Source organism: Monodelphis domestica, chromosome 1 (assembly GCF_027887165.1).
Source record: "Monodelphis domestica isolate mMonDom1 chromosome 1, mMonDom1.pri, whole genome shotgun sequence".
Classification (NCBI taxonomy): domain Eukaryota; kingdom Metazoa; phylum Chordata; class Mammalia; order Didelphimorphia; family Didelphidae; genus Monodelphis; species Monodelphis domestica.
The window spans coordinates 505166015-505190320 of NC_077227.1; the positions used below are offsets into that span (position 1 = coordinate 505166015).

Genomic DNA, 24306 nt, shown 5'->3' on the forward strand with positions numbered 1-24306 from the left:
TTCCTTCACTTATAATCATTTGAAATAGCAATACTGCAACTTATAACCTATTTGTAACCCACAGATTAGAGACTTAAAAACTCTGTGGGCAGACAACTTTAAAAAAGACATAGGGCCACCCTACAACCTGCAAAAAGCAAAAACTAAATAACATTACCAAGTGTTTTTCTGATGTATCGTCCTCCATTCCAGCAGGCTTCCAAGTCAGCAAACTAAAGCAAGGGAAGAGATGAGGGAGAGAAATATTTAAATGGAAAAAGCAGCCAGAACAACTAAGAGGATTGAATGATGGGTAAAGTGCACATTAATCACTGCATTAAAACTTACATGTGTGGAATAGTTGTTTTGAAAATGTCCAGCATACAATTACAAGTTTCATCCCAAACATCAGGGCTGAATTTCTCACCATTTGATATTACCAAATTTTCTAAACAATTTGTTCCAGATCGGGCCAGCTGCTCATTATCTATAAAATGAGATAACATCTGTCAACAGACCTTTCCAACTTTACTATGCCAGTTCTGTTGTTCTTGTGCCACAACGTGGGAATAAGAACATGCAATTGGTAGATGTGCTCCCTGCAAACCTTCAAATAAGCAGTGCTGTCATATAGATGGTCTAACATTCCCAGTTAAGTAAGGGAAGAGCTAAGAAGAGTCAGTTACTTGAGTCACCCAGAGGTACTTTGCCAACTGTATAAGCTCAACTTCCTCCATGGAGTGTTCTCTCATCTGAGAAGATGAAAATTATGTTTTCACATAGGTTTCATATTCTTCTTCTTCCCTCACTATTCTTGTTTATGTGGTAGAGAGAGTCAAATATCTTACCATTATTCACCATTGTGGATGGTTACTTAGATATTTGAGGAATGTTAAAATGCAGATGAAAGATAAACATTAGGGAAAATTCAGGCAATGTTTTAATATTATATAAAATCATTACAACTGAATTCTAGTTATTTAAAATACTGGAGATAAAAAGTTAGGGTAGAATTTGTATTATCATCACTGTTGAATCTGTTACCTTCTATATTAGGATGGATATTAGCAGAAGAATGGTATGGGCGAGGCAATGAGGGTTAAGTGATTTGCCCAAGGTCAAACAGCTAAGTGTATTAAATTTGAACCCAGGTTCTCCCATTTCAAGGCCTACTTCTTTATCCATGGATCCACCTAGCTGTCCTATTTCGTATTATTGATAAATTCTGAATACAATAGCCCACCTCAGCTATTCCTGGCTCTTTAAATTTTTGTTAGCTTTTTCAAAATTCTTTTGCTATTCATGAGTCTTCAATGCATATTATCAAGCCATATTATCACAGTGTTACGAGGAAGCTAGGTACCAGGAATGTGTCAACATGTTTGATATGCCATTATGGGATTGGGACAAAAACAGTTAAGCACCAAAGCTTTTCAAGAATAGTACAGGGACAGCTAGGTAGCACAGCGGATAGAGTGCCAGGCCAGGAGTTGGGTGGACCTGGGTTCAAATCTGGCCTCAGACTTCTCTGTTGTGTGACCTGGACAAGTCACGGAACCTGGTTTGCCTAGCCCTTGCCCTTCTACCTTAGAATTGTTACTAAGACAGGAGGAAACGGTTAAAAGAACAACAACAGTGTCAAAAAAGCACCTTCTTATATTTCCCAGGAATTCAGAGCTGCCAAGTGAGAAGCCAATAGTGAAAGCAGAGAGAAGTCAAGGTCACATATAAGAGCGGCTCCAATTTAGGACTCTTTTGCATGGTGACCTTATGTTTCTTAAGCACAGGGTGAGTCATTTATGAGGGGTTGGATGTATAGAGGCACAGCACACCTATAAGTGGGATGGAAGGGACTTTATAGGTCAAAAAAACCTAGGGTCTCTCTGCAAATCTTTCTAATGCTTCCAAGGAGAGGTCAGAAAAAACACTTCCAATGACCAAGAAATCACATACATTTCTAAGGCAACCTGTTTCACTGTCAGTGAGCTAAAATTGCAAGAAAGTATTCTCTACTTCAAGACCCAGAAGAATAAGTCTAATTCCTCTTTCACATGAACTCCTTTTAGCAGTGACTGTGTTGACATACATATTAAGTCCTTGTAACAAAATAAGAAATACCTTTTTGGGAAGGAGAAAGATTCTATTTTTGCAGTCCATACAATTAAATATACTATGCTGGCTATTAAGGTCTTTAAAAAAAAAACACACCAAGACATTTTTAGCATCTATCTATCAACCAGTGACATACCCAGAAAAACACTGCATATAAATTTGAAGAGTACCTTGTTTTACACACCAGTGTAACTGTGCAAATACATCAGAAAGCAGGACTTCATTTAAAGCTTCATAAAACTGTGTGAACACATCACAGATAGCATAAAGTGCATGATTGCAAGTTGTGGTCATCCATTCTGATTTCTGGAAGAAACACAGAAATTAAACAGCTTCCTAACCATTTCCATTTAAAAAATCTTCAGTAATCAAACAATATTAGGCCCACAGCAATAAATGAAGCATTAAAAGCCCCCTTTTAAAACACAGATTAAAACACTACAGAGGAAGCTATTATGGTTGGGGATAGCATATAAAAACATTTCTAGGTGCCAGATCAGTAGCAAATAGAGAATCTAATAGAGCATATCAATAATGATTGTAGAGGAGACAATATGATATGAAAAAATGCATAAGATTTGGTATTGGAAATTAGCTCAAGTTTTGATATTACCCCTTACTAAGCACTTCTATGAACATGGATATATAACTTACCAACTTTGGGCTTCAGTATCCTACTCTCTACAAGGGGTATCATAACTGTACTGTCCTTTTCATAGGGATGCCGCAAAGATGAAATAAGATAACCTAAGCAAAATGCTGTGTAAAACACTAAGAGCTACTAGACTATACATTCATATAGGTGTTATGGAATGGGATTGTGGCTTACCTAAATGCTCTTGCCTTCCCCAAAGAACAGTGCTCCATATATCAAGCTGAAGTGTAATAAATATTTCTGTTGAATTAAATGTCAGCTATTATCTCACTATTCAACTTTCTGTGTGGTCATGTTTATATACCAGAACATGATGGTCATAATGAACAGCATCTTTTCTGAGTTAACTGTATTTTTGATGTGGAGCCAAATGATCAAAGTGATTTTAATTTTTTCTGGAAGGATAGGGAGATCTTCTAGATTTTGACTAACTTACACTGGTTAAACCTTAAAAGAACTTTGTAAATTTGACTTCTTATTAAAGAGTAATTCTTAGCATCTCAAAGTATTATTGAAATAGAACATTTTGTTAGGATTCAAAGTATCAAGTAAATAAGACTAAAAAAAAGTTCTTTAAGCACTCAACTTACCTCTGACTGCTGCTCAGGGAGTTTCATGTTGTCAAAAATTCTAAACACAATTCTGAATAGATCTTGCCACCAATGCTTTTCAAAAGTGTGACCATAGCTCTTCATTATCTCAAACATTACTGTTAGTCCTCTGCAAAGAACAAAGGTAGAGAGTAGAATGCAGTGTGAAAAAGGGAAGATTTGTCAGCTTTAGCAGCTGATAAAAATATAAGTTCAGTTAACAGAATGCAACAATTGAATGCATCTTTCATATAATTACCTTGTCCGAACATCTAACTTGCACCTATTAATAATGCAAGAGAGTTCAAACAGGATAGGGAACCAGCCTCGAACCCAGACTCTGTCTCCAGGAGCTACATTCATATCATCACTTGTGTATTCTTGAAGCACCTAAAATAAAAACCAAACCTAAGATATTGAGACCTACTATATAACAAAATGTGTGTTGGAAAAGAGATAATATCACTATACATTTTTCTCTCTTCAAACACCTGGTAATTCTTTCTACCTTCTTCTGGCCCAGATAACCTCTTTCCACATGGAGCAAGCATATAGATAACTGCCAACTCACAATTCAGTGCCGTGTCACACCAGTCAGTTCCTATGGGCTAATTTTTAAAATGTAGTGGGAAACCTGGGAATGGGAGCAGATCACTAAAGCCCCTTGAATGGTTAAAGTTGGAAAATCAGATTTTCCCATGAATTTAGAAACACAGTAGAGGTAATAGCATTTTGGAATACATGAATGGATAGTACAAGTGCACATGCATTTCAAGAAGACAGCAACATCAAACTTCACTTGAGCTAACAAAAGGCTTCTTTCTCTAACCAATTCAGTTAAATGCCTCTTCATACCTCACTAGGTCCTCAAATTGCATCACCTCCAAGAACCTCAAATGATCAATCCCAATCTCTGACCACAACTTGGCCACCTATCCTAGCCTACTGTTTGCCCTCACCTTGAACACTGATCTCTGGATCCCTCCTCCAGTTCACCTCCCTCCCTGACATCATCTGCATCCTTTCTGCAGTTACATTGGTATGTAAAACAAGCAACTCTTCAAATTTATATGCAGTGCTTTTCTGGGTAGGTCACTGGTTGATAGGTAGATGCCAACAATGACTGAGCATAATTTTTTTTTTCTTTTCTAAAACCTTACTCTCCGTCTTAGTATTGATTCTAAGGCAGAAGAGTGGTAAGGGCAAGGCAATGGGGATCATTTGACTTGCCCACGGTCACGCAGCTAGGAAATGTCTGAGGCCAAATTTGAACCCAGGACCTCCCATCTCTGGGCCTGGCTCTCAATCCACTGAGTGACCCAGCTGCCCCCGAGTGTAATTTTTTAGACCTAAATTCCATCATATCTTGTCTATCTGAACTCTTCATAACAAACATTCTAGTCTTGTCCAGATGACAACTTATCTCCTCTCGAATGAAGAATCTCATTTCTCTACCTTTACCACATCTCCCTATCTAATTATAAATAAGATCACGTTTCCTTAATATTAAACAAGCTTTTCACTGCCCTACTGCTTCTATTACTGCATTATTTCACCTTTCTTTCTCCCCTTCAAGGCTTAACTTGAAAAAAAAGTCTCCATCTAATTTTTACGTCCTCATCACCCACTCTTTCCCCAAATTCTTGAAATCTAACTTTCCTTCTCATCATCTTACTGAAAATTACCCTCTTAAACATCCCGGCTGATTTTCTAATAAATTCAATTGTCTTTTTTCATCCTTTATTCTTCTCTACATTCAGAAGTATTTTACTATATTGGTTATTCCCTTCTCTTTCCATGGCATCAGATAAACCAATCCAAGTCCTTATTAAATGCCTCATTTTATGAAAGGTATGGTGCTAGACCCTGAGGACATAAGAACAAAATGAAGACCAGCATAATTTCTAGTAGCTTACATTATGTTGGGGGAGAGAAGGGAGACAACATATAAATGCCTAAGTATATATAAGCTAATTTAAGACAGAAGGAGAAAGCACTAATAGCTAAGAAAATCAGGAAAGGCTTCCTGTAGAAAAGTGCCTATGAGTTGAACTTTAACTAAAATGAGGGATTCTTTTCTCCTATTTTAACAACTTCTTTTCTTCACTGGCTCCTCATTTTCTTACCTGGAAAGGTGACTGTACTATTCTTGGCCCTCTTCTCATTTTATCCTTTGGATATTGCATTTGTTGCCAAGAGGAAATATGGCATAATGGGGAGAATGCTGGTCTTCAGAGTCAAGATGATCTGTGTTCCAATCCTGTCTCAAGCATTTATTAGCTCTGGGACTAAAGGTAAATTAACTTCACTGCTCTTGGCTATAGTTTATTTTTAACTTATCTCTAAAAAGAGGGAGTAGGATTTGATGATCTCTAAGGTGTCTTCTAGCTCTAAATCTATGTATGATGCTTTGACTAAAATAAACACTTATATACAGATGACCCCTAAATTAAAAAAAAAATTATAAAAAAGAACATCACTGATTCATTTCTATTTTAAAATGATAGATTCCTCACTCCTTTGCAGAAAAGTACATAGGAAGATATTCCATGGGCATGTAATATTGAATATAATAAGTAGACTTTTTTGATATGTTGATTGGTTTTGTGGAATATCCCCCCCCCCCACCCCGTAAAATTCTTTGTTATAAGAAATGGCTCTTTGAGGGATGAAGGGGAGAGAAAAGGAAGTATATACAGGGAAGTTTAGGAAATGTAAAAACAAAAGAAATCAACAAAAATATTTTTTAAAAAGATAATTAAGGTAAAATGCAAATTGATACGTGTATTGTTAGAGCTGGGAAGGATCTTGGAAAATCTAATTCAAAAACTTCATTTTCTAGGTGAGGAAACTGAAGCCCACAGAAGTTAAGTGACTTGACACAAGAATGGTTCTCAAATCTATCTCTTCCCCACACTCTCTGATCCACATCCCTAACTGCCCTAGCTATTGACATTCTTCCTTTTCTTCAAGGTTTGATTCAGGTGGCCCTTTTCTTTTATGAAATAATCTCTATACCCCTAGATCTGAAAGTAATTTCTTCCTTAACGTTTTTTTAGCATTTCATTTTGAACTCTTGCTTGTCCTTTATTTAAAAGATTTAATCTTTTATTAATAATTGGCCTACATGTCTTATTACCTACTAGACTGTGTAAGCTCCTTGAGGGTGAAGGTATTGCCACTTTTACCTTTTTATCCCAAATGTCTAGGCAGTAGGAGGTTAATACATATTTTGAATTAATTTTGCATATTATTATATGGAAAAAATCAGGCTTTCCTTTCCTCTTCTGATGCAAGACAATTATGTACTCCTGTACAAGCCATACTTTCCCCTGCCCTAGGCACCACTCTAAGATTTCATAGAAGGATCTGATCTGCACAGAGAGTATTTTCTAGTTTGTAATTTGCTTTCTAATTAATTAGAGAACAAATCTTTAATGCTAATAAAAAGTGGGCATTTTTAGATTTATTAGCCATAGAATTTTGGTTGTTTTGATTTTATCTACATTTAGTGCCACAGCACTTCCTGAATGGGTGGCTTACTTCTATCTGAAGTGGATATAGTATCTGCATAATTTATTTCCAAATAAACACCTAAGGGGCAGTTAGATGGCACAGTAGATAATAGGGTGCCAAGCCTGGAGGAGGGAGGGTCTGGGTGCAAATCTAACCCCAGAGAGTTCCTACCTGTGTGATCCTGGACAAGTTACTTAACCCCAACTGCCTTGCCCTTGCTCCTAGAGTTGTTACTAGGACAGAAGGTAAGGGTTTATTAAAAAACAACAACAAAAAACCTAGTTCAGAGTGAAAAACAGATATCCAAACTACAACAGATACAGCAGTTGACAATAATTATTTTTCCTAATTAAGTAACATCCCCTCCTCAACCACTACTTAACTAAGGGAAAACAAACCTACCCGGGGCCTTTCAGAAACATATTTCCCACAGTAGCGAATCAGTCGAATTGCTTCCATGCTGGTGTCAGGAAAGGAAGCATTGCAGGCAAACTCAGATAAGCACTTCACAGCATCTTGAAAGGAGTCTATTGCAGCAGGAAAATGGTGCTGAAAGATAGTTGCTGGGGAAACATGAATTATATCATCATTTTAAAGTGTTTGTTAGGAGGATAAGACAGTAAAAGTATTACCAAATTTAAGAGAAACATGCCAGTGATTTTCTCCAGAACATTTGCTTTTATAAATAAAGTGATTCCTGAATAAATTACACCTCAGAATAAATTGGTTCAAATTACTTCCAAGAATATCGTAAAGGCACAAATAGTCAAGGATGACAACACTACTCGAATATACATGAATTATACATGAAGTTAAGCCAGTTTAGAATACAGGGAAAATGAGTGAATTATAGAACTAGAAAATTGAATATCTAAATGATATTACTTCCCAGTGTAGTTTATTGGAAAGTAAAACAAAAAATTCCAAAAAATTGGAAAGTTCTATTTAGAACTGAGTTCTAAATGCTGGGTCTGTCACTTAGAACATTTAGAGTTCACTAAGAGAGTCCAATCCTCTTCACTTTAAAAAAGAGAAAAATGAGATTCAATGAAAGAGGAATTAAGGGAAAGATTCAAATCCAGGTCTTTGACTCCAAATACAATACTCCAGCACACTAGTGTGAAGATTGGATTTAGCTATCTCCTGATTGTAACAATGAAGATACTTAGCTCTTTCTTTATTGTGAAGATTAAATTGTAGTCCCTTGATTGTAACAATAAAGGTATTTAGCTCTTCCTTTATTGGGAAGACTGAATTGTAATTCACAATCCATTTTTAGATTTTAATCTACAAAAAGGTGGTAACTCAGTATTTTAAGCAGATCTACCCATTTTAAATCTCTCTCTCTCTCCTTTTCTCTTTTCCTTAACATCTTCCCTCTATTGTAAATAAACTACCATAAATTCCATTTACTTAGTAATTCATTTTGGGATTTAGAAATTAAATCCCTGGCGACCACTACTTTAAATATTCATTGTCCAACCACAATTAAATTTAACACTATCATATACACACTCACTAGCTATATGAACATGGGCAAGACCATTAACTTCTCAGTTAGCTTGCTGAAGGCTCACCTGTAAATGGGGATAATACCTACAAAACCTATCTCTCAGGCTTGGTAAGAGATTCAAATAAGATAATGTGTTGAAGTTCTTTGTGAACTTTGAAATGTTAGATGCCAGTTAACAGAATTACAAATTACCTGCTTTCTCTAAGTCTCAGTTTCCTCATCTGTAAAATAGAGATAATATAGCTAATTAACTTCCTTCACTTTAAAGGACTCTAAAATGATAGATAGGCAGGAAACTGCTTCATAAACTGTCAAGCTCTACACCAATCTAGCAAGCAAAGCTTTAAGCACCTACAGAGAATTAGGCACAATGCAAGACACTTCGGATATAAATACAAAGATGAAATAGTCCTTGCCCTCAAAAAGCTTACGTTCTTAATAGGGAGACTCAAAATGTTCAAAGTTAATTAAATCTAAAATATATACAAAATAAAGACACAGTGATTTGTCAAAGCATCAAAAAGAGGGAGAATCAAGGGACTTCTAGAAGGATATGATACCAACTGAACTCTGAAGAGAGCTAGGCTCTAAAACAGGCTGTGTAAGAGTAGAGAGTTGAAAAATAGAACTATGATAGCAAGTAGGAAAAATGGAACTATGATAGCAAGTAGGAGATTTTATGTGAGAGTAAACAATGGATAGATTATGGCCAAATTGTAAAGAACTTTTAGATGAGTCTATCATTTTTCCATAGACAATAGTCATGGACATTTCTATGTAAACATGAGCCATTATAAGAAAAATAGTTCTACTTCTCCACCTAATTTCAACTCCACAGAACAAGATACTCCCTGGTGTCCCTGCTGACTCCCCTACTCCCACTTTCCTGCCCCCTTTTAGGTGTTGTCTCCCCCTTTAGACTGTAAGCTCCCTAGATGGCAAGCACTGTTTTTCTTTGATTAATCGTGTTCGTAGCTCTCACCACAATGTCTGGCACATTATAGGTAAAAAATGTTTATGGAATTGAATTGAAAATAAATGATATCTTTTTTGTAAGTAAATGATGTAAAAATGTCTATTTCACCCATATGTAATGACAATCATTCCAAATTTGCTATGTCAAAGGGGGATAAAGAAAAGGCTTTTGTTTTTTTAATTTTCCAAATACCACAAATTCTAAGAGAAATCTCTCCAAGTTAAGATGGTTGACACTTTCACAAATTCTAGTACAATTTTGGGCCTTCTAGTGACTCAGATAAGGAGGTTAAAATACAGTGAGATGGGGAAGATAGGTGGCTCAGTTGATTGAGAGTCAGGCCTAGAGATGGGAAGTCTTTGGTTCAAATCTGGCCTCAGTTACTTCCTAGCTGTGTGACCCTGCGCAAGTCACTTAACCTGTACTGCATAGCCCTTACTGTTCTTCGGCCTTGGAACTAAAACACAGTATTGATTCTAAGATGTGTGATTTTAAATTTCCTCCATCTTGCTTGGTCTAGTACCCAAAAATGTCCACACCCACACTACATGATCATGTGCTAGTTAATGACAAATCAGAAATAACTAACTGCCCCCCTGGGTTGTCGTAAGCCAAGCTTGAGCCATCATTGGCACGTGTGAGGCACAGGAAGTGAGGTAGAGAACAGCCTCTGGAGTTCGCTCACTTCCTGTGGACAGGGCTAGATGCCAGTTGGATTCTGGAGCTCAGGCTGGGTGGAGGCCTGCAGACAGCTTCCTTCAAATTGGTCACGTGAGTGAAAAGGACTGACTCCCTTCCTTGCCTTGGCCCTCCAAGGCCTAAAACTCCCTCTGGCTCTGCCAGGAGGTTGAGTTAACCTCTTCCTTCTCTCCCTCTTATAATTTCTTACTCCCGTTGTAATTAAATTACCATAAAACTCCATACTGACTTGAGTGTTTCATTTTAGGAATTTCATTAGTGAATTCCTTGGTGACCTTAAATTAATATATATCAGTCTTTAAAAGTGATTTCCATATCACAGATGGAAGGTAACAGTTTTTTAAAAAAATGCAATATGAGTTGTAAATGATAAAATAAAAATCCCTTTACCAACAACAAGAAATTAACAGAATTCAATTTCTAGTTAAATAGGATATAAAATATTAGTCTCATCTGCTTCCACAGTCACCACTCCAAGTTATGCCAGTATATATGCCCTAAAGTCATCAGCCAGTATACTGGGCCCTGCAATGGGGCTGCTGAAGAAGAGGAAGAGAGACCAAAGAAACATAAGAGAAAATTTAAGGAGGAGGAGGAGGAGAGGAAAGAGGGGGAAGGCCACAGATATGATCCTGTTCTCAGCACCAGAGCATGGCAGACTGGTCGCTCATTTTCATCAAGAGCCCTCAGTCTCCTATTCTCTTGCCCCACTTGCCAGCATGCACAATATCTCCCAACATTTGTTAAACAGCACTGAACGATATTAGTGTGGGGAAAAAGGTCAGAGTAGCATTCAGGTTGCTAACTCTTTATATGACTTTAAGTAGATCATGTACTCATTTAGACTCATTTTTTTTCATATATACAGCTGACCCAAAGTTAAAAGACTAAATAAATAAATAATCTTAATAAGTCCAGCTTTAACAGTCTAGAAAGTCGGATTGGAAGTCAACTTCTACTTTTACATATCTTAAAAGCAATTGCATTTTTATAGAGCTTTGAGGTTTATGAAATGTTTTCCTTAGAACTATTTCATGAGGTATTATGAAGGTGTCTTAAGTATTAATATCCCATTTTAGAGATGAAGAAATTGAGACTCAAGATTTAAACACAGTTCTCCTGATTCCACATCCACATGGTTCTTTTACTAAAATGTGTTGTCTTTCCACTTCTCAAAAACAAAAATCCCACCCCAACTTTTGAACTAAAAGCATCTAATGAATAAGGACACCTTAAGAATTGAAACCATCCTTTGTAATTTAACTCTAAATGGATTTCTCTGGGCATGAATTTTATAAAGCAAATGGATTTTGTGAAAGCATTATATAAAATGTTACATGTCATATTTGTGAAATTTAATTACTACTTACTGACTATATGGCCTGTTGTTTGGAACGCCAGTTCCACAATATTCCCATCATGATCTGAAGCTGCCTGGTGGAACACGGCAAAGATATTCTTCCAACCTGAGCGAATGTTAGCAGCTTGGGAGTTTACCATCTGAGTTATGCAGCGGATGACCATGTCTCGAATAGTAGGTGATCTTAAGAAAAAGGGATAGCTATATCATCTGTTCTTCAGTATATAGGAAAGAGAATTTAACATACCTAGTAACTTAGAATGAATATTCCTTAGAGTTACCTTAAAGTCATTAAAGCACAGTATGTCCCAACTTCATTTCTTTCCATGTACTTTACTTATCAAGCTCAACTGGACTACTGTTTATTCCTACTACTCCCTCAAACATGAACTGTCCTCTTCCCTGTTTGCTATGCCCAAAATGTCTTTATATTTTCATCTGTTGAATTCCCTGTCTGCCCTTTAAACCCCGATTCTGTTACCTCATCAGTTCGTGTCCATATTCCTCCTATACTTGTAACCTTTGTGAAAGTAAGGGGCCATATTTTAGATAACTTTTTATCTCCTCTAGTATCTATAAGTAACATTTTAAAAACTTACATTTAAATATTAAATGTCTACATAGGAGGCATTTAGAAAATCCCTGGAAATATACCAAATCCTCTAAAGCTCTGTTCCCCATCCAAATCATCCCAGTTCTATTCCAAATCCTGTGTAAGATCAGGTGGCCTCAAGTCCCAAAGCATGTGTGCTGACGACATTCAATTATAGTCAACAGAACTACTGACAATAATAAGAAGAAACCTTGGTTTATGTGTCTTAAAAAAATCTGCTTTGAATAAATTGGTTAACGAACATATCACAGTATTCATCGGAGTCAATCTCCCTGTTTTTGCAATGGTTATTTATACATCTGAGAAAGGGGGTAGGGATACAGGGGCTGTCTGGCAGGATGGAAGGGACCAGCTTCTGTCCTTAATTCACAATGACCTAGGTATTGTTGTAGATAATTAGTGATTAGTAGAAAATGTATGTTTGTCTCTGGTATCACTTTAGCATTGGAATAGAATGAATTTGTAGGTAGGGACTCTATCTAAACTTGATTTGGCCAGTCTATTCTTTATTTGTCACAATGTAGGGGGTTAGCTTAGGAGGAGGGTGGCATAGTGGATTCAGTAGACCTGGAAGTCCCAGCTCTGCCACTATCACATGAAATAATCCTCAGTAAATTATGTCCCATCTCTGGGCCTCAGTTTCCTCTTCTGTGAAATGAGGGAATGGACAGGACAATCTTTTATATTTCATGCCACTCTAACAATCAAAATATTGTGGTTTGATAGTAGTGCTTTGTTGTGGGAAGGAATCACACACCTGTTTTTCTTCATAATGTGCTCAAAAGGTCTCAGAAAATCCTTCTGGAATCGGAAATTGGCTAACTCTCCCTTCTCAAGAAACTTCATGGACAGCTGCCTCAGTGAATCAACAGCAAAAATGGCCACATCTTCATTAGGGTTACATCCAACCTAATAATGAAGAGAAGGTGTGGGGAAAATATATAAAGCTTGTAAGAGTAAAAATATCAGCTAACATTAATATGAAGATTCCCTAAGGTCCTTTCCAGCTCTGAAAGTCTACAAATCTTTCAGAGACTAGAGGGCCCTAAGATTTAAAGATTTGTTTTCAAATTTGCCCACATGATAGGCAAGATCTAACTTTTATAACTGAGCACCAGCAACTCAAAGAAATATAATACACACTGTATATCTTGCTTGTCATACTGTTAAGACATTTATTTTGGCCATAGCTCAATTTGGTTTTTGGTTTGAGCTCACAGACCAACTACATTTTTCTAGATTATATTAAAGCATTAAAATGTATACTATAGCAATTTAACTATAGTGAAATGCATAACATAATGATAATTAGCATTTATAAAGTAATTTAGGATTATAAATCCCTTAATCCATAAATTGTTTCATTTGATCCTCACAATAACCTATGGTAGGTACTATTACTATCCCTACTTTATAGAGGAGGAAACTGAGGAAAATGAGACTGAGAGAAATTAAGTGACATGGTCACATAGCAAATAAGTGTCTGAGGTAGGATGCAAACTCAGGTCTTCCTGAGTCCAAGTCCAACATTCTATCTACCGTACCACCAAGCTACCTCCAATAATGCATATTTGGTGCTTAAATATGCAGGAAAATGTGGATTACTGTAAATGAGTGTTAAAGCTATAGAAACAGGGAAATTATCTACGGCGATTAATTAGTTCATCAACAAATAAAACATCGAGTATAAGAGTGTTAGTTCTATACAAACAATGGTATAACATAGTTGGGCAATAATATGGTAAATGAAGTTAAAGCAGACCTTCTGTGATATTAGGCAAGGACTGGCCTGCTCTAATTCACAAAGTACGGAAACTGATTTCCACAAATTGCCAGGTTAAATGAAGGCCCTCGATGTAAACAATCAAGTTTTCCATAGCATTTTGCTTAAGAGCATTGATTAGGTGGAACTGGGAGTTCAAAATTAAGATGACAGGGATGACAAGCTCACATTATACATTCTAGTCTGACTTTTAAGCTTATTGTTAAGGGCCACATGGATAAATGTAGATCAGTCATCTACCACGTAAAGTAACTGAAGAAGAAAGAAAATGCAACAGATAATAAAAAAAATGGAGAACTAGACAAATAATGTGAATATATTGTGAAAAAAAATGATTAGAATGATTTATGGTTTCCAGTTACAAGAAATTATGAATACTTTTTTTTAGAATAAAATTTTATGGATAGTGCTTATTCTCTTATAGCAAGCATGTCTTACAACAAAGAATAAAATGGACAAGTTTAGCAAAACTCAGCAATATAACAGAGAGACATATGTCTTTACCTGCAGTGTACCACTGTACCACCTGCAGCCACAGGAAGCTCTCTGCAAAAAAGGGAGGGAGTTGTCTCCTGACAGTTACTCTATGGGGTCAGGGTTGACTATTGAATTTCATGGCATTAAGGGTTTTTTTGGGCTATTGTTGCACTTCTAATACAAATGCAAAGGCACCATGAATACTGTTTTCCTGGTTATGAGGCTTTTTGGGGGTACTATGATTTTTTTTTTTTAGATGTTCGATGTAGGAATGTAGCTTGACTGAATTTTATTTTTTTGAAAATTTTATTTAATTAGATGATTTAGAATATTTTTCATGGTTACAAGACTCATGTTCTTTCCCTCTCTTTCTTCCACCCCTTTCCTGTATGTGACATGCAATTCCATTGGGTTTAACATGTGTCATTGATCAAGATCTATTTCTATATTATTGATATTTGCACTAGGATGTTCATTTAGAGTCTACATCACCAGTCATATCCCCATCAACCCATGTGATTAAGTAGTTGTTTTTCTTCTGTGCTTTTTTTACCCATAGTTCTTCCTCTAGATGTGGATAGTATTCTTTCTCATAAGTCTTTAAGAATTGTCCTGGATCACTGCATTGATGCTAATGGAAAAGTCCATTACATCTGACTGTGCCACAGGGTATCAGTCTCTGTGTACACTGTTCTCCTGGTTCTGTTCCTCTCACTCTGCATCAATTCCTGGAGGTCTTTCAAGTTCCCATGGAATTCCTCCAGTTTATTATTCCATTGAGCACAGTAGTGTTCTATCACCAACATGTACCACAACTTGTTCAGCCATTCTCCAATTGAAGGGCATCCCTTCATTTTCCAATTTTTTTTTTGCCACCACAAAGAGCGCAGCTAGGAATATTCTTGTACAAGTTTTTTTTCCTTATTATCTCTTTTGGGTACAAACCCAGCAGTGCTATGGCTGGATCAAAGGGCAGAGAATCTTTTCATGCCCTTTAGGCATAGTTCCAGGTATTGTAACTTCTTAACAGTGTCTATCACCTAATAAGTGCTTAATAAATGCTTGCTGATTATTAGATTTATTCTAGATCAGTTCATGTCATTTGATGCTTCTCTGTAACTATCATATCTGTTTCTTTTTCCTTTTTTAAATGTACTCTCTGTTTTAGAATGGATATTGAATATTCGCAACAAGGAAGAAGAGAGATAAAGGCTAGGCAATTGGGGTTAAATGACAGGCCCAAGATCACACAGCTAGGAAGAATTTGAGGCCACATTTGAACCCAGGACTTCCTATCTCTAGGCATTACTCTCTATCTAGCCACCTAGCTGCCTCATCATATTTGATTCTTATAGAAGAGTAATAATCAATTACGTTCACGTGCTACAACTCGGTTAGCTGTCCCTCCATCAATAAGCAAGCACTTCTGGTTTTTAGTTCTTTGCTATGAGAAAAGTGCTATTATAAACATGTTGGGATATGTTAAGTTGTTCTTTTTAATTACTGAATTCCTTAACATATATTCTTAGCAGTGGAATCTCTTCAACAAAGGATACAAACACTTTTGGGTAACTTTCCCCTATAATTCCAAATTGTTTTCCAACATGGCCAAGCTGATTCTCAGTGACACCAGGTTCATTTAGTGACCTTGTCTTTTTATCACTAATTCTATTTTTTGGCATCTGTGGATATGAGGTCGAACATCAGAGTTGTTTTTGACTTGCATTATCTTATTATTAGGGGCATGGAACATTTTTTTTCTCTTTAATATTTTGCTATTCTTTAAGAACTGTTTTGATCACATCCTTTAACAAATTAGATTAACTTTTAGGGAAGAAATGGAAGGATGGTTTGTTTCTTTCTTCCTTACCTGAAACCTTAAAAAAAAAACAAAAAAAACACACCCCTCTCATCTAAGGGCAGCTAAGGTAGCACAGTGGATAGAACACTAGACCTGTAATTTGGAGGACCTGGGTTCAAATCTAGCCTCAGATACTTTTCAGCTATGTGACTCTGGGCAAGTCACTTAATCCCATTTGTTTAACCCTGTGGTGGTGAACCTATTGCATGCATGTTGTAAAATTGAGATTTGAACTCTGGACTTCAATCCCCACAAGCCCTTGCTCCACTTCCCCAAAATGCTTTGTAATCTCACGGAATTCTGAGGTGGGAGAGATCGAGAAGGTACTTAAGCTGATTGCAAAGGCTTTTGAAGGTCTCTTTTTGGACTTCTGTATCGAAGCAGAGGCGTCTCTTCCATGATGTGAGATTACCTTGTCTAGGCCACTCTGGCCTAGGCACGTGTTTCTTATCCTGTCTTTTCTTTAATCCTTAATCTTCAATAACCCTCTAAAAATATAATACTCCTTGCAGAGAGAAACTGATTTATACCTGCCTCAGTCTCCCCTAAATTTTAATCTTTACAATGTCTGGGGGGGGAAGGGGTTTTGTGGGATTGCAGGGGGGCACTTGGAGCCATCTGTGGGTACATGTACACAGAGTTCAACACAGTTAATTACTAGAAAGCCAGAAGGACATGCGGCCAGGCTGCTCCCCTACCCCTCTCCACACAGGCCTCAGGACATTTTCACATAAGCTACCCCTCTAAAAGGTTTATCATCACTGATATAACCCTTACCCTTCTATGTTAGAATTGTTACTAAGGCAGAAAGAATTAAGAAAAAATCCAAAAACCATAACAGAGTTAATTTGGAAGAACAAAGGATCAAGGATATCCAGGGAAATAATGAAAAAAAATACAAAGGAAGGGGGCCTTGCAGTCCCAGATCTCAAACTATATTATAAAGCAGGGGTCATCAAAATGATTTGGTACTGGTTAAGAGACAGAAAGGAGGATCAGTGGAACAGACTTGGGGTAAGTGACCTCAGCAAGACAGTCTATGACAAATCCAAAGACCCCAGCTATTGGGACAAAAATCCACTATTTGATAAAAACTGCTAGGAAAATTGGAAGACAGTGTGGGAGAGATTAGATTTACACCAAGATAAACTCAGAATGGGTGAATGACTTGGACATAAAGAAGGAAACTATAATTAGGTGAACACAGAATAGTATACATGTCAGACCTTTGGGAAAGGAAAGATTTTAAAACCAAGCAAGACTTAGAAAGAGTCACAAAATGTAAAATCAATAATTTTGATGACATCAAATTAAAAAGTTTTTGTACAAACAAAACCAATGTAACCAAAATTAGAAGGGAAGCAATTGGAAAACAATCTTCATAACAAAAACCTCTGACAAAGGTCTAACTACTCAAATTCATAAAGAGCTAAATCAATTGTACCAAAAAATCAAGCCATTCTCCAATTGATAAATGGGCAAGGGACATAAATAGGCAGTTTTCAGTCAAAGAAATCAAAACTATTAATAAGCACATGAAAAAGTGTTCCAAATCTCTCATAATCAGAGAGATGCAAATCAAAACAACTCTGAGGTATCACCTCACACCTAGCAGATTGGCTAACATGACAGCAAAGGAAAGTAATGAATGTTGGAGGGGATGTGGCAAAGTTGGGACATTAATTCATTGCTGGTGGAGTTGTGAATTGTTCCAACCATTCTGGAGGGCAATTTGGAACTATGCCCAAAGGGCGATAAAAGACTGACTACCCTTTGACCCAGCCATAGCACTGCTGGGTTTGTATCCCAAAAAGATAATAAGGAAGAAGACTTGTACAAGAATATTCATAGCTGCGCTCTTAGTGGTGGCCAAAAATTGGGAAATGAGGGGATGCCCTTCGATTGGGGAATGGCTGAACAAATTGTGGTATATGTTGGGGATGGAATACTATTGTGCTAAAAGGAATAATAAAGTGGAGGAATTCCATGGAGACTGGAACAACCTCCAGGAAGTGATGCAGAGCAAAAGGAGCAGAACCAGGAGAACATTGTACACAGAGACTGATACACTGTGGTACAATCGAATGTAATGGACTTTTCCATTAGTGTCAATGCAATGTCCCTAAATAATCTGCAAGGATCAAGGAGAAAAAACACTACTCACAAGCAGAGGACAAACGGTGGGAGTAAAAACACCAAGGAAAGGCAACAGCTTGACTACAGTGGTGGAGGGGATATGATTGAGGAGAGACTCTAAATCAGAGGTTCTCAACCTCTCAATTTGTAGCAATGAGAATACATGATGCATATATGGTATTTACATTCCGAATCATAACTGTAGCAAAATTACAGTTTTGAAGTAGCCACCAAAATAATTTTTTGTTTTGGGGTCACTGCAACATGAGGAACTGTATTGCGGGGTCACGGCATTAGAAAGGTTGAGAATCACTGCTCTAAATGAACACCCTAATGCAAATACCAATAACATGGAAATGAGTTCGGATCAAGGACACATGTGATACCCAGAGGAATCACGCATTGCCAATGGAAGGGGTGGGGGGGTGGGGGGTGGGGGGAGGAAAAGAAAATGAACTTTGTTTCTAATGAATAATGTTTGAAAATTACTAAATAAAATAATGTTTAAAAGGAAACAAAAAAGAAAAAGAAAAACTTCAAAACAACTTTTACCTATAACCTTTAAAACACTTGGTACCAATTTTCTAACAGAAGAAAAACAAGGGCTAGGTGATCAGAGTTAAGTGACTTGCCCAAGGTCCCCCAACTCTGAAGTATTAGAGGACATATTTGAACTCAGCTCCGCCAAATTCCAGGCCTGGTGCTCTATCCACTGTGCTACCTAGCTGCCCTGAGGATAGTTTCAAAGACTCAGCAAAGAGTCAACCTTGATATTCCATGAAGAAAAAAAGGCTGCAACAGCAAATGAACTGATGGGACCAGTCAATCTTTTTGGTTCTGTAGATCTGTAGATTTGGATCTGTAGATCTGTAGATATGCCATTGCATATTAGTCAAACAACTGAAATATTTCTTTCTTCTAGATAAGGAATGAATCATCTGGCCTCAACAATGTCTGATAAACAACTGTCTTGGCAGACTATATAATTATTGCCTGTGTTAGATGGCTTTTAATGAAAAATATTAGGTAGCTTTCTCATTGCACGTTAAAGTTTGCAACCTGTTTTATAGATGTAATCTCATTTGATCTTCATAACAACCCTGGGAGGGAGGTGCTATGATTATCTTCATTCTTAAAGATGAGAATCAGGCTGCAAAAGGCAATGTCTTGCATGGTCACACAGCTAGTCTGAGGCAGAATTTGAATTTAGTTCTTGATTTCTAGTCTGAGAGCCAATTATTCCCTTTGGGGAAGATGTTATTTGAATAATTGGGTCTTTATTCCAATTAAGATAATATACACTTCAGATATGAATTCCAATCTAAAGAATCATTTCTCAAATATTCTCCCCTCCTCCACATTATTTATATTGTTTCCATAGCTGCCAGAGAAAAGATGGAAACACTGAATGATTGCAATTACACTTTAAAAATAAAAAATATGTTTGTATCTTTATGAATTGCACTCCCCTCAAACATAAACACTTATATAGAAAACCATTTCAAGCACCCAGATGGAAAGATTGGTTTTAACAAAAGACTTGAAATTATCAGTTTATTTTTAAGCCAGAAAGTAGACAACCAAATATTTTTATATAGGACAGGGCACATGTATGGAAAAATTGATGAAGTTATGGATATTCTCTATCCCACTGAAGCACTTAACATATGTAGAAATTTAATGATTTTTTAAGAGCAACAAAGAATGGCCTTTTTGTTTTTGAGTTAAAGAACTACTTCTTTCCAAATTAAAATACTGAATAAAAAAATCTTCAGTTTAAATGTCTTTTTGAGTCTTGCCCTCTTTCTAATCTTTTTAAATTTTGAATTTGATTGTTTTTGTTGTTGTTGTTTTTAAATCCTTAATTTCTGTCCTAGTAAATAGCTCTAAGACAGAAGGGCAAGGGATAGACAAACAGGGTTAAGTGGCTTGCCCAGGATCACACAACTAGGAAAGTGTATTTGACCAGATTTGAATCCAGGACATTCCAATTTCAAGTCTGGCACTCTATCCACTATGCCACCTAGCTGCTCCCAACCCCTTAATATGCTTCCTTTTCAAGACTCTAATCCTTAAGTATAGCAAATAATACTATACAATAATCTGACCTATCAGATATGAGCTTGGAAGGTTTATAAAACTGGTAAAGGAAACACTTTCTAAAAATGAGCCCATACCAATTACTCTTATTTCCCTCACTACATTTCTTTTGTGAGGCCAGCTCTTTTTCAAGTAATGCCATATAGCTCTGGACCAATTATCTTTCAAGTTCTTGACTCTATTCAACAAGTATGTAACTCTTCACTATTAATTTTTTGCCTATTTGGTTCTAAAGCATACATTTCCAGGCTCTTGGTTCATTTGGACCTTGTTCTAGTTTGTTTTTTGACTATTCCAGTTCACCAATCATTTTAAGGAAAAATACGTTGAATGTTTGGTACCCCACCATTGTTGGACTCTCTTAGGCAACTCAACTAACTTGAGGTAGAAGACACTTGAGCAATAACCTCTTTCATTTCCTATTCCTTGGTTGCCAGTCTCATCACATGATTATTTTCTCTTTGATGGAAACTTGCTATTGTTGTTTAGTTCTTCTTCAGACTCTCAGGTCAGTCATCTCATTAGTGTTTAAGTCTATCTTCTTGTTCTCCAAAGGTTACATGTAGGCTTCATGCTGCTTTCACTTTAAGATAAATTATCTCTACCATAACTTTGGATTTTGATTCACTCAGGTGAGCTTTTTTTGGCAAGAGTGATTTCATCCATCATTTTGCTGTTTCTAGACCAAAACACTGTTTGTCATCAGTTTGTTAGATAGACTGAGATGCCCATTTCCCTCAACAACTGAATGACACATTATTTATATATATATGGGTTAGGGTGATTTCACTAATCCAACTATGCTTTTGGGCCTCTAGGCCCTCCTATGGCTCCTTCTCCCACCACAGTGTAAAGGTTCTCCTTTTTATTTGTAGGTTTCACTACTATAAAATGAAGCTGGAGGAAGAAATTCTCTTAGACAATTAATCATTCAATCAATTAATTATTCATTCATTTATTTATTTTTAGTGCAAAGCAGTGTGGGACAAAGAAAAAAATACTGACTTTGGAGTCAAATATCACTTCTGATGCCTATTACTACTTGTGTGACCTCAAAAAGGTCACATAAACTTGCTAGGCTTCAGTTTCCTCAACTATAAACTGAGGGAAATAGACTCTGAGGTCTCTTTCAGCTTTAGACTATGTTTCTTATGCTTCTCTAAGATTCTGACACTATGATTATAGCATAGGTTCAGAAAGTCTGAAGTAACAAGAAAGGATTATTAGTAAGAAAGACATTAACAATGATACATCAGAGTGAAAGGAGCAGAACCAGGAGAACATTGTAAACAGAGACTGAAACATTGTGAGACGATCATATGTAACTGACTTTGCTACTGATAGCAATGCAATGACCCAGGACTTATGAGAGAGAATGCTATCCACATTAAGAAAAAGAACTGTGGGAGTAGGAACAGAGAAGGAAAACACGATTTTTCACTTGTTTATATGGATATAGGATGTGAGATTTTGGTTTTTAAAAGATTATTACAAAAATGAATAATATGGAAAGAGGTATTGAGTGATAATACATGTATAATCCAGTGGAATTGCTTATCAGCTCTGGGGGAGGGGGGGGGAGAAGGAGGAAATAACATGAATCATGTAACCATGGAAAAATATATAAAGAAAGAAAAATTTAAAAACAAAACACCCAAAGACACAGGTAATGATACCTCAATTTCAGGTGCAAAATTCTAAATAGAAAAGACAATAGTTACTTCTAATAAAACATTACTTATAGTAATCTTATAATGTATGTTTGATTCATTAAAATCTCCAAAATTTCCTTCATGGGAATTGATTCTAATCATGCCTCCCTCCTCTTTTAGATGAGAAGGGATTTTTTTTTTTGAACCTAAGCATAACACTTTACATTTATTCCTATAAAATTTTGTCTCTACACAAGTAAAACCCAGTGGAATTGCTCATTGACCACAGGAGGGGGATGGAAGGAGGGGAGGGAAAGAACATGAATCATGTAATCATGGAAAAATATTCTAAATTAATTAAATCAATAAACTTAAAATTTTGTCTCTAAAGAATTAAAAATGGTTATTACCTAGAGGACAATCAATTGAGAGGCACAGGGTATGTAAAAGCAGATTGCAATTTCAATAACAAACCAAAAAGAAGAACCTTAGGAAAGGATATCATCAATGAAATGCATTTTCAATAAAGATAGGCTGATGATATGGTAAGAGGGAGGGATGACTGATGGACAGCTAATTTGCCATACTGGCACCATTGCGGTATAATGAGAAAATAAGAAAGCTCCTTCTTCCTCCTCTCCCCCCATTATGCCAGGTAGTCCTACTGTATTAAACAGTTTTAAAATGTAGACAAGACCGACTCAGGATAGACAATTTTGGATGAATTATAAACTATAACCTAGAAAGAAACATCTATAACTATTAGTTGTTTGGGTTCCAGTTTAAAAAAGATGTATCTAAATAAATATAATATTGTGTTGGCTTACTAGTCAACAGAGTGAGTTTTGAATCCTTTTTTATTCAATATGTTATTTTTTCCAGAGCTATCTTAATGTGGATTCCTGGGAAACTCACTTTATATACTTCCTATAAAGACAGATGGCTGCCAATCTCTACTGTTTCCTCATCTCAGAGCCAGGGTTCTAAAACCTTTCTCTCCATCTAACTCTTTGGCAGTGGTTCCAAAGAACCACTAAACTCTCTGATCTGGGTGGCACAATAGAAGTCCTAGATCTAGAACTTTTTTGTTTTTTTTAAACCTTTACCTTCTCATCTAGTAAGAATTCCAAGACTGAAATAAAAGAACCAGGTAAACAGGGCTAAATGACTTGTCCAGGGTCATAGAAATAGGAAGTGGCTAAGATCAAATTTGAACCCAGATCCTCCAGACTTCAGGCTTGGTGCTTTATCCACTGTACTACTCAGTTGCCCAGTAAGTGTTTTATATATCGTCATATGTGTACATATTGTTTTCTCTATTAGAATGTGAATTGCTCAAAGGCAGATATTTTCACATTTCATTCATATCCTCACTGCTTAGCATACCACCTCACATATAGGAAGCACTGAATAAATGCTTGTTGATTCACTAAGTTGACTACTTAATCCCAGGAGCAGACCCAGAAGCAATAGAGGGAAGCTGGAGAGGGACAGATTATAGGTAAACATAACAAAAATTAACCAAAAATAGACCATGCTGCTTTTGTGGGGAGTAAGCTTCCCCCAAACTGAAGGTCTTTGAGCAGTAGGTCAAGGACACTGAAGAGAGAATTTTTGTTCAGAATAGATATTCTCAGATACTATGATTCTGAGAAAAAAGAAACAAAGACACAGGTTTTAAAGGGGAATTGCCACCAAATTAACCTAATAACAGATACAGGATGACCTGGAGGTAGTGTAATCATTTATCTGATAAATGAATTGCTTCAAAGAAGTTGGAAGGAGTGGATATATTTAACAAAGGAAGTAGTGACAGGACTTAGTGATGGATGGAGATCAAGGAGATCAAGGGGAATCAAAGATTTCAAAATCAGGACAAACTGGGGAAAACTGGCAGTACCATAGGCCCAGCCATTATTATGAACATCAATATATAACATAAACTAAAAGAGAAGTAGCATCGTATTGTAAATAGAAAGCCAGTCTTAGAGGGAGAAAAATCTGGGTTCCAGTCTTATTCCAAACACAAATTGGTTGTGTAACCATGGACAGATGATCTAACCTCTCAGTGCCTCAGGTAACTTTCTCAAATTAAGTAAAATGTGAACTGCTAATCTACTCAGAAAAGGAAGTATCCATTCAAGAATTTCCTACATATAAAATGGTAGCTCTGCCCCTACTGCACCCCCCCCCCCCCGATTAATATATCATATCCAGTGCTTGCTCTCTCTTGTGCTCTCTCACTTGGATTCCAGATTTAAAAGAAAAAGTTTCTTGTAATATT

General features: G+C 36.6%; 1 protein-coding gene across 2 annotated transcripts in view; it reads right to left on the minus strand.

Annotated features, from left to right (window-relative positions):
• The window catches only part of ARFGEF2 (ADP ribosylation factor guanine nucleotide exchange factor 2), a 120298-nt gene that overhangs the window by 12236 nt on the left and 83756 nt on the right, over positions 1-24306 (minus strand). For both annotated transcript variants that reach the window (XM_007475772.3, XM_007475773.3), the window contains exons 26-33: positions 12771-12922; positions 11411-11583; positions 7255-7415; positions 3596-3726; positions 3337-3466; positions 2262-2397; positions 328-466; positions 158-212 (exon numbers count right to left, since the gene is read on the minus strand). In XM_007475772.3, coding sequence (XP_007475834.1) covers positions 158-212; positions 328-466; positions 2262-2397; positions 3337-3466; positions 3596-3726; positions 7255-7415; positions 11411-11583; positions 12771-12922 — 1077 coding nt within the window. The remainder of the gene's footprint in view (positions 1-157; positions 213-327; positions 467-2261; positions 2398-3336; positions 3467-3595; positions 3727-7254; positions 7416-11410; positions 11584-12770; positions 12923-24306) is intronic.